Raw genomic sequence first — 11,431 nt, 5'->3', positions numbered from 1 at the left:
CACACACAGGCTTTGGCTCTGCCTGGGGCTGAACCAGACCCTGGCCTCCAGCTGGGGAAAGGGAACCCTCTAGGTGAAGGGAAATCACTCTCCTCCTTATCAAGGAAAAAGGACTCCTATAACTTCTTAGGACTAGCTTACAATGAAAATAAAGGGAAATTATAAATAACAGCCAAGCTTTCAGAAGGGGGCAGAAGGGGGCTGACCTAGGCGGCCTGGGGCTGAACCAGACCCTGGCCTCCAGCTGGGGAAAGGGAACCCTCTAGGTGAAGGGAAATCACTCTCCTCCTTATCAAGGAAAAAAGACTCCTATAACTTCTTAGGACTAGCTTACAATGAAAATAAAGGGAAATAGGGAAATACAGCCAAGCTTTCAGAAGGGGGCAGAAGGGGGCTGACCTAGGCTTTTTGGAGGTTTTTTTGTTTTGTTTAAAGCTGCAGTCCTATAAAATTAAGGAGCTAAAGCGCAGTACACACAACGTATTTTACACCTGTTAAGGCATATGAAACAATCTGGCAAGTCTGGTGATCAACACCAAACCAGGTAAAGTCTTTTTCTGTTTTCCATAAAAATTAATCAAAATAAACTGCATCTGTATGAGAATGTTTTATTAAAAATACATATCTTCTGTTTCCCATAAAAAGAACCAACACTGTAATTAAACACAACTTAAAAAGTCGGACGGGAATTACTAGAAAAAAATAGAGATTCCTGTAATCCCAGAGCACCCAACCTTTGACTGCACGAGCGGCAAATTAAAACCTTCCTGTGCTGAAGACACAGAGCCCCTGTCCCACACCGTGACGTGCCCGGGAGGGAGCAGCTGGTCAGAAGAAGAAGTGCCACCTGCTCCACAGCAGCTCTGCCCAGGCACGGATACAGGTGTTCTTCTCCCCAGATCCCAGGAGACCTGTCACCCCGAGCCCTGCCGAGGCAGGACGGTAACATTGGCACGAGAAATGCTAGGGGGAACTCGGCTCAAAGGTCACAGGCTGGCCACCTCCTCTGTAAGGAAGAAGAAATACAGCACAGCATTTCCAGTTCATTTCACTTAGGATCCAGCAGAAACTCCCACTAACAGCACTGTTGAAGGAAACCCCGCTGTGCTTTGGTGATACGACACGATGCAACGGTCTTATTCGTAAAGATGACCTTCACTGAAACCTGGAATCCACTACTTTTGGATCCCCGCTTCTAGTAACACAGATCCATCTCAGATGTCTGAAGACACAAATTGCAAAGCAACAAGATATCAGCTTAGGCAGCAGCAAATACTGATTGAAAGTTCAGTGCATAAAAATCAAAGTCAGAACACGAAAGAGCTGTCAGAGACATCTGCTATTTAAAGTACACAGACAAAACACTGGCTGCATTTACTCTCAATAGGAAACACTGGTTTGCCAGGCTGCCCTTCTTGCTCTGGAGAGGTTGAAGATTCAGCTCCTTTTATAGTCACAGAGATGTATCCATCATCCCTCCAAAATGATCAAAATGCTTCGTAAATTCAGGTTCAAAAACCATACCAGATGCTGAATGAAAACTAACATTTACTGGCCTACTCATAACTTCAGCAAGGCACAAAGAGGAAAAGACACGGGAGTGATGGGGAAACAGCCTGACGTGGAATCACAAACCAGTCAGTGGTCCCTTTGCTTTGAGCTGACAAAGCGCATGGGCTGCATGTGGGCAGCTGGAACAGCAACAGTACTAAGGTTGGACAACCAGAGTAACTGAAAAGCAAAATTCAATTTTAAAGAAAAAAAAAATGGGATTAGAACACATAAGTACATGCAAGCCCATACAAGTCATGATCTGATTAAAAGAAAAACAAAAAAAGATACTTCATCTAACATCATACCTTGTAAGCCTAAGAGGGTATTAAATTCATGTAACTTTAGAGGCCTATCTCTTTAAGTATTCTTTATCATCTACAGTGTTAATTCGTTAGGCTGTTAAGGAATTAACAGCCTCTGCAGGCTGCTGAAGCAGTCTGCCTAAAACGCCTCTCGCTGTACTGATCAGGCTGGGAATTTAGGACAGAGCTCAGCTTCTCCCAAAGGAGGCTGAAGTCCGAGCCCACTCAAGTCCAAGGCTTCCCAGCAAACCCCAAATGATTCCTCTTAATATACACTTACTGCAAGAGTGCAATAGAACAAGATTTGCCCAGCACAGCATCTGCTCCTATTTCTAATGCAAAGAAAAGGAAACAAACTGATTTTCAGGAGCTTGGAGGAGTTTGCAGAACTAGAATTAAAGGACAAACTCAATTTGATTTTTTAGCAAAGCAAATTTGTTCTGGGATTAATGAATTACAATTATCCACTAAACTCCAGAATGCCACCAATTAAAATAACTTTCCTTACTGGAATGACATCTTAAACACAAGATCTCAATTTGTCAAGACCTGAGCAAGTCAAATACTTAACAGCAACACTCTTCAACTCACTGTTATCAAATTTCCAAGTAATTTCAAAGCCCATATTGAAAAGCTTTGATCCTTAGGGCTGAGCCACTCTGCGTTTTAGAAAGAAAAAAAAATATTTAAAGACATCCCACGTTGGAAATTTATAATCCCTTCTCATCCTTATAAAGCTACAAGGTGAAGCTCTCAAGTTATTCAAAACCTTGTCTTACAGAAAATAGGAAAGGGAAACTTTCTCCAGCTGTGAGGTGGCAGCACAGGAAATAACTGGATTTTAAAATAGCTCAAGTTGAAAGGTGTTGAAGAATAAGGCGGAAAAGGTTAAGTCTTAATCAGTAATTAAATAAGTTACAGCATTAAAAGTCCAACAACCAAAAAAAGATCAACTCTGGAAAATACACAAGTTCACAGTTACTTGTATATACATTAAAAAAACCCCAAACAATCTAGATTTTAAAATCTCTCCGCAGGGTTATAATCCCCTTACTAGAGAGGTGTTGTTATAGTCTGTGTACAGTGTTCCAAAAGAGTCTTTCATAGCCTTCGGAATTCTTCATGGTTTTCTTAATCCATTTTGTAGCAAGTGACATTTCTCTCCAGAACTGAATAGTGATTTAAAGCCTACTTGAAAATCCGTCTTTAAGAGGCATTCAAATAAAATATTCGAGCTCCTAAACAGAATTTTTAAATACAAGTGTTTTTTTTTTTTATCACAAAATAATCTAGTGAATTTACTGACATGAAAAAAAGACCAGAAATAAAATTCACGAAAGTTTCTAGCCCCCAGTAAGTCACAAAATGCTATTACAGTACAGAAGAACATTATTAGTTAAATCAGGTTTTCTTCCTCTGATAGCTACTTTGAAAATATAGGGTAATTTGAGCCTAATGCTATTGCAGTTCATAATCAGGTAGCTTTTTGTGTGCAGTGGAAAACAAAGAACAGTGGTACAGAACTGAATTAGTCTGCCAAATACCCCTCCCAGACATCACATCTTAAAACACGTGTGTCTAGATGAATGAGAAACTCGAGGAAACCCCTGCACCCAGTCCCACTGCCTGCATTTGGATAATGCATGGGTGCTAGGCTCCACCTATGTAGCTCTTTCAGAACCTAATAATAGCTTATCAAAGTAGCAAAGAGTTTCAAACCTGCTTTAATCTCAGTTCGTGGAAGGACGAATGAATACTACTGTTAGTGTACTGTCCCAGCATTAGCAGCAAGTTTGTCTGTAGTGAGTTCAAAGTTAAAAAAAAAAAATAAAATAAGTTGGTCAGAAAGTAACACACGAGAACAGCAATGGACTTGCTGAACTCAGGTCTCCATTCCTTTCACCCTGGAAAACTTGACCTAAAAAATGATGCTGCTCGGTGCAAGGCGGCAGAGAGAGCCAAGCCGCGACTCCCACGGCTCAAACGAGCACAAGACCTTGGCTTCCAAGAGCGTGTTCTTAGGATGCGTGTGTCACAACAGGAATGTCAATCTCTAGGGCAGAGAGGCGAGAGCGTGCAGAGTACGGCTGCGAGGCATAGCTGTGCATGCTAGGGGCATGGGTGTAGAGGGGCTGCCAGAAAGGAGAAGGCAGGCTTTTGCACGCGCAGTACCACAGACACAGCAGAACAGACGTGAAAAACAAACCGCCGGCGCTGGCGATGGCAATGAATACAGAGATGTCAAAGCTAAAGACAGGCTCGTACTTTCTGTTCAGGTAATTGTTATAAAAAATGACCCAGATGGACGGAGTGAGACAAATGGCACAGGCAAGCAGGAACAAGAGGCCAGCCACGAGATGGCAGCCCGCACTGTTCACCAGGCATTTGGCCAACTTGATGTTTGGCACGGTGGATACGAAGGCCGTGTTACACATGCCAATCAAGCAGAGGAACAGAGCAGAGACAGCAGTTAACATACTCAGTGGAAGGGCAAACTGGAGAACGCGCAAATCCAGCTGATCGACAGCAGTGTACCACTGCGGGTCATAGATCACACAGTCCCTGCTCCCATCAAAGCGAGCACACTTAATCCACAGTCCCGTGTACACAGTCACATTCCTCTCGTTCTTGTTGAACGTGTACAGTCTCATTTGCCTCCAGTTGGGAAGCAGAACTGCTGCAAGGAGTCCAGCTACTGAGGCTGTGCCACTGAGGAAGGCCAGTACTGTTGCTGCATGAACATCCCGGCAGCCCATTCTTGCCCACCGAAGTAGTTTCCTATAATTAAAAAGAAAAATTTTAAAAAATAAAAGTCACTGGGTGAAAGTTCATGGACATAGGACCAACTATAGTTGACTTGTGCCAGGTTAATAATCTGGTCTGGTAGCTGGTAGACAGTAACTCTCTGGCACCTTCTTTGCCTTACACACTTAGGTGGAGGCAACGCTACCGAGTTCACACTTTAATGAAACCTCAGATTATTACAGACTGTTATGATTGCTCAGCTGACAGAGTGCTAAATTCACTGTGCTGAAGACGGAAAAAGAGCACTTTAACACACAGCTTTTCACCTTGTGTCACTGCACAGACTTTGGCAGAGCACGAGTGGAGAAGGTGCCTCAGTGAGCGGGTGTGATTTCAGAAGTTCCCCTTGCCTCAATGGGAAGGTCTCTTTCTTTAGCCCAGACGTCACAATCAGAGAGTGTGTTCAGTCCTACCACACTGCTGCCTGCCTAAAAGGAGCTGCTCAAAACCAGCATCATTAGACTGGACAAGGAAAGCACAAAGAGGCAGTTATCCCCATTTCACATACGCCAAGTTGTTGATGAGAGCTGCGAGCTAGTAGGGAATGTGCATGCCTTTGAGTAATTTACTATGATTTTTTTCAAAAGCGATTAACAGTTTTTCCATACTACTTCCGCCTTTCAAAACCAGCTGTCCAAGCACATGAACAATTCCAGAAAACAGGGCTTTTCAGCTTTCCCATTTCCTTCTTCAAAGGACGAGTTAAAGACTACTACTTCCTTTTCAGTTCAACCACTGTCTGTGTACCTAACACAGCCTCTTGCCTGCAGGTATCCTAGGAAAGTCTGAATGATGAGTCTTGAAAAAAAATAAAATTTCCAAAACAAAAAAAGACTCATTAATTTGAGCAATCCCATCTCTGGACGCTTGATATACTTTAAAGAGGCCTAATGTGTAATAGGCACTGAGCATCCACCCCAGAGTGTACTTGAAGCAGAACACTAAAAATTATAGTACCTAAAAATCAGCAGATACTTTGAAAATTCTCACTGAGAGCCATTAAGTCATAAACTCATAGTGAAATTTCTTCCATTGTGCTTATTTCTCTAAAGTCACAAAACAATTCTTTAGGTAGCAGAAGTTCTACTGCCAATCACACTCTTTTGAAGAAGAAATGCTGGAAAGAAATAATGATGACATTTATGCTAAGAATGCGCCTTATTCATCCAAAAGATGGCATTATATTTTCACTAAGAATATCTGAGTGTAGGCATGCTACTGTTCTCATGACAGTAACCTTTTCTGACAGCGAGGGTCATTAATAGAATACTCCCAAGGTAGGGGGACTCAAAACTTATTTCCACCATAACTGATTTTATATTATGCTTAACCCCAGCTTCCGTAAGGTTCAGTGTGCTCCTCCCCCCGGGCTCCTGCTCCAGCCATAACCCTCAGTGGGAGCTGTGATGAGCTGCACCTTTGGGGGACGGCTGGCAACACAGCCAAACAGCCTGTAGTGGGGACCTAGATATTTTGTTCCCATGAGAATATGACTATAGGTCAATTATCTTACTCTATGAATAGTGGACAGCCCAAGAGCCCTTTGAGCTCTCCTGCATGGCAGCAGCTCAATGATCTCAAAGGTCCCTTCCAACCATGAATATTCTGTGGCTGCACGCCAGGATCTCCCCTGGAGTAGGGACACTCGCTTAAGGTGACGTTACTCCTTGAGGTTTAGAGATTCCTTGCCACAACAGATTCTCAGTAAGTGGTTAATAGCATGCTGAACTTCCAAATCTTAGCTAAGTGACACAAAGGATGGATTGTGCATATATAATCCTTTAGACATAAACCGCTGGCCAAGTCTGGGACTGGGATTGGATCCAGCCGCACCCAGACTCCTCTCTGAGAAGGGGTTTAGGAAGCCGAGGGGTCCTTTCTGAACCTCCTGACTCCCTGACAGCTTCTCTCACCCTGTCCTCTCTGCAGTAAATAACCAAGCGTACCTTGCCATCAAATGTCACAAAACACTATCACACTCACTACTAACTTCATTAAATCACTGTTTTATATTAATAAATATTTAACTACTTCTCTCTTATGAGTGAAGTTAATCACTATGCCTGTGACAAAGATCAACACAATCAACTTGGAAGGAAACAGAACTATAACAAATAGGCTTAGATCTAATATAGCATCAAATTTTGTTCTCCTCAAGCTCGATACGTTTCCATAAAGAGTTTGCCTTTGGCGGGATAAAACTTCCATGCAGGCAGGGAATGCTCTCAGATAGAGCTCTGCCAAAAGCAGCTGGAATAAGCACAAGACTAATCATTTTCAGAAACCCACTGTTTCTGCAAAGTAATTTTCAATAGTAGATGATGAAAACCTGGGCAGAGTGGGCAAAAAGTGATGTGAGGTTCACCCACATTTTGTAATACAGGAGGGTGAAGAAAACACCTGTGCTATATCAAAGTAGAGCTATGACAAGGACTATGCAGCCAAGACTTGGGACAGCATGGGAAGATTTGTATTTTTCTATTACCTCTGCTGTACCATTCACATGGACACAAGACTTTAGTCTCTAGTTCATCCTGTGGTTGCCAGGTGTGTTTAGGCCACCCTGTACACCTTGTTTTTGCCGACCATTCCTGGTAGATTCACTAAAGGCATTTTTTTGATTGGGTTTTTTTGTTGTTTTTTGGGTGTTGATTGGTTTGGGGTTGTTTTGTTTCTTTCTTATGGCTGGTGATAGGATTTGGTTTTGGGGGCTGAGGTGACTGTTGTTCGTTTGCTTTTTTTTTTTTTTTTAAATAAAAATTCTTGGTGCTTCTCTTGAGGTAGAAAGACACACAAAATAGCTCATTTTCCCATGACAGGCTATCAAGGAAAAGTGAATTTGTAGCTAAGACATCTATGATCCCCCCATCAGGGGAAACTTGTCCCATCTTGTAAATACTGCTAGCTTTACAGCTGTACTTACAGCTTACAGATCAATTACAGATCCCTGATCAAGACAGTAACAAAATAGATGTTGTCTTAATTAAGACATGTACTTACCACCTGTGTGTCCAAATCAAGAGAAACCGTAGTAACTTTTAGAAGTAGGAAGAAAGGTGTTACTGGATCTAGGAAACAGAACGAGGAGAGAGTCAACAGCACATTTGTTTCGTGCAATTCCAGCAACAGTGTTTACGCTGTAATTCAGAAATAAGGCATCTCAGATATGCTTACATCAGGCCAATTTCATCACCTTTCTACAATTTCCTCTTATTTAAAAAACAAAACTCAAACTATTTTTTTGTTCCCCCAGAATTTTTCCCCAGAACACGTTCTCTTTCTATCTACCATCTACTATCTCTGTCTTCATGAAGCAGATAAGGGTGCAAAAACCTCGCTTTTGTATGAGTGGTCCAACACACAGAGATGTTCACACCCTCAATTTATGCGTCTAGCAAAAAAATTCATATAAAGTCATAGAAAATTATTATTTAACGTTAGGATCCAGGCTGCACTTAAACAGCAGGGAGGAAGGGGTGCAATGATTTTTTTATGTCAGAGAACAAAACAGAGACTCTAAACTGTTTCTATACTTGCTGTTCTCTATTTCTTCCTGACTTCTACACAAAGGCCTGAAGGAAAAGAAAGACAGGAAGTACTGGTGATGCCTTCTCAATGGCTGTCCAGCTTTTCCAGAGGAAGAGAAAGGATCTTCTTGTGGATTGTCTTTACACCCACATCTGGGATCCACACAAATTCTGCTCCCAAGAGCAGCTCTGCAGCTCATAACAGGAAAATCACTTTTCTACTGGACAGTGTCAGACCTACAAGCATCTCATTATGAGATTGTTATGAGCTACAACCTAAAGGTGAGTTTGCTGTAGTAACACGTACAAAGACACAGAGTTTATTCTAAGTGACCTATAGCAAAACCTGAAATACTATGACAACATTTACATATGCACAGTCTCCTGGGGGCAACATCAAAGACATTCTTCTATCAAGCCATCTAGGCAAGAGAGAGACCTTACAGAACACACTCATGGAACTCAAATTTTTCACTAAATAAGAAAACAAATTTCCAAGTCTGGAGTCCTTGAATATGAATGCTATTGCATACAATTGCACGGGAATGCAGAGGCAATCAAATCAAGCATCCCACTGGATTTCCACTGCCAGATTAACCAACCAACATCACCATGAGTAAATGCAGCAATTTGGGCAAAATAACTAGGCAGGGCTGCAGAGATCAGTGTCAACATACTCAACTGCATTTGGAGGAGAAGCAGCGGCCCATTTTTGAGTGTGGAACTCAAAAAAACCCCATATGACTGCACAGCTCAGAGCAGCTGTTTTTACTCACCGACACTTCTGAGCAATTTTCAAGCTTTCTGTGCATTTAGCAGCAACCCAAGCTCAAGTAAACACGCAGATGTCCCTCTGCAAGGTCACACCCTAGTGTGTCACACCAGCCAGTACTCACTAACAAACATAATTAAATAGAAAAACAGTACTGGCAAACAAAGCTGTTAGAAAGGGAGCTGTGCCCAGCCCAAAAGTTACTCCCATTAAACGATGAAAACACGGCCACCAGCTGTCGTAATAAACAGATACAGAGGCAGTACTGAATATTCAACAATATCCAACTCAGAAAGACCTCCATTTCTGCAGACACAGAGCTTCTTCTCTCTTCCTCTAGCTGTTTAGTCCATCTGATGTTACTCTCTGTAACTGCTGATGCTGAATAACTAGGGACCCTAGCCACTTCTGAACTGGCTGTCCAAGGGAAGAAAGCACACTTTGGCCAGCACAGGTGAAACCTTCCCTTGCCTTTGATAATAGACTCAAGCTTCTTACATCCTAAGCATTTTATAGCTGTAATACTCAAGACTCTTGTATCTGATCCACAAGTTACCCATCCTAATACCACTTCAGGGACAGATTTTACCACAGCTCCTATTCTAAAGATCCACGTTGCTGTAACAAGAGACACTGGCTGAAATAGTTAAAATCTGGTAAATCATTAACTGCCCACAAGCTAAAAAAAGCAGCAAATTACAAAAAATAAAAAATAAAAAAGGCGTTTACTAGAGACAATTCAGTGATGTGTAAAGCCAGTTCTGTCCCCTTGCATGGCCTTGAGGAGACCATAGTCCGGGAACCACCGCGGCTCCGTAACGCCCTGCAGGAGGGAGTGCACAGTAAGCACAATTTATAAACAAATGCATTCTGAGGCTATCCACAATAGTGTCAGCAGTTTAAAAGAATATTACAAGTTTTGGAGAACTGGCCGCCGGAGGAGCCCACCACCTGCCCTGTCTGAGGAGAACTGTGCCTGGGACAGGATCCCTGCCACCAGCGTTCTCTGGACAGCAACTACACGGCTCCAACTTCCACAAAACCCCTACTAAACATTAAATCCAGGCGTAAAGGATTAGAACTAGCATTCCTGGCTAATACATTAGGAGTTTCAGGAAAAAAAAATAAAAATGCAGTAGGTGTAATTATTTTACCGACCGATTCGGCAGAGCCAGACGACACCGGGCCGAGGCACACGCTCCCCCCGGCGCAGGCCCGGCCTCCCCGCTGCCGCCTCAGCCCAACGCGGCGGCGCTGCGAGCCCAGACCGATGGGGCAGCGCGGCCAAACCGGGCCGGGCCGCGGACACCACCCCCCACCCGCCCAACCTGCCCGAGCCGGCGGAGCCCCCTCAGCGGTAGCCCCTCACGGCCGGGAGCCGCGTCCCCAACTCCCAGCGCCCCAGGCCCGCTCCCACGGCTCACCCTCCTGTCAGGGCGCGGGGGCGCGCAGCACAGGCACCGCGGGGGCACGCAGCACAGGCACCGCGTCCGCCCCACCACCCCACCTCCGGCTGCCGGAACCCCTCCGCTCCTCTCGGGAGGCTGCGGCCAGCGGCAGGGCGCGCGGAGGGTTGTGGGGTTGTAGTCCGGCGCCGGCGCAGTGCCAGCCCCGAGACCGGCCCGCGCACTACAACTCCCAGCGTCCCTCGCGGCACACCCCAACTACCCCCCCTTCCCCCGCGGGGCCGGGCCGAGCGCTGCGTCGCGCCTGCCAGTAGCGAAGGGAGCCCCGCGGCGGGGATGGCGGTGCCTCCAGTACATCCCTCAGTAGGCGGCAGGACAGGTGGAGGGACCGGCGGGAGCGGCTGGGTGTCGGCCCGGTGATGGCAGGCGGACATTGCTTTGATTGCTTTTGCATATATTTTTTTAAATTCTTCTTTCCTTCGCCTATTAAAGTGGCTTCAGCTGCCGGTCCCCCCAGCCCCTGAGCCGAGTTCAGTGTCCCTCATTATCCGTCCCTCATTATCCCTTCACCCCTGAAGCCCACCTACCCATTCACACATGGCTAAAATAAAGCCAGGATGGCTCTTGTTTCAAACTTCCCCCCACCCCGATTTATGTGTGAGATTAAGACCAGTGTTCAAGAAGTCTGACGAAAAAGATGGTTATTTTCAACTACAAAATAAATGGAGTATCAAAAATTACTGTCTGCCCATACTTAGCTCTGGTGAAATACATTAGCCCCAAACTCAGTAAAATTAGAGGAAAATCAGAACCGATACATCCAGAGGACCCTGGCAGGCTGGAGAGGTGGGCCCTACCAGCCTCACAAAGTTCAGCCAGGCCCAGGGCAAGGTCCTGCACACAGGACATGGCAATCCCAGGCACAACTACAGGTTGGGTGGAGAATGGCTGGAGAGCAGCCCTGAGGGGAAGGACTTGGGGGTGTTGGTCAGTGAGAAGCTCAACGTGACAAGGCAGCTCACAGCCCAGAAAGCCCCTCACATCATCAGTTGGGGAGGTCAAGGG

The 11,431-nt window shown here is 44.8% G+C and overlaps 1 protein-coding gene across 2 annotated transcripts; it reads right to left on the bottom strand.

Moving 5' to 3' along the window:
* Positions 1 to 592: 592 nt before the first annotated feature.
* On the bottom strand, positions 593 to 10,517 carry CLDN12 (claudin 12). Of its 2 annotated transcripts, none has more exons than XM_014939678.1 (3): positions 10,385 to 10,517; positions 7,662 to 7,729; positions 593 to 4,634 (listed from the first exon to the last, which is right to left on the bottom strand). In XM_014939678.1, the coding sequence occupies exon 3, from the start codon at positions 4,610 to 4,612 to the stop codon at positions 3,875 to 3,877; it is 738 nt and encodes a 245-aa protein (XP_014795164.1). In that variant the 5' UTR covers positions 4,613 to 4,634; positions 7,662 to 7,729; positions 10,385 to 10,517; the 3' UTR covers positions 593 to 3,874. The 2 variants fall into 2 exon arrangements, with proteins under 2 accessions (XP_014795164.1, XP_014795165.1); XM_014939679.1 differs by lacking the exon at positions 10,385 to 10,517 and adding an exon at positions 9,690 to 9,771.
* Positions 10,518 to 11,431: the final 914 nt, after the last annotated feature.

This window comes from Calidris pugnax, unplaced genomic scaffold (genome assembly GCF_001431845.1).
Source record: "Calidris pugnax isolate Ruff unplaced genomic scaffold, ASM143184v1 scaffold101, whole genome shotgun sequence".
NCBI lineage: Eukaryota > Metazoa > Chordata > Aves > Charadriiformes > Scolopacidae > Calidris > Calidris pugnax.
This window is presented reverse-complemented; position numbering and strand designations above follow the sequence as displayed.

Bases quoted from the DNA above. Each gene is read 5' to 3' on its own strand.
- CLDN12 (XM_014939678.1), bottom strand. From the start codon at position 4,612: ATGGGCTGCCGGGATGTTCATGCAGCAACAGTACTGGCCTTCCTCAGT.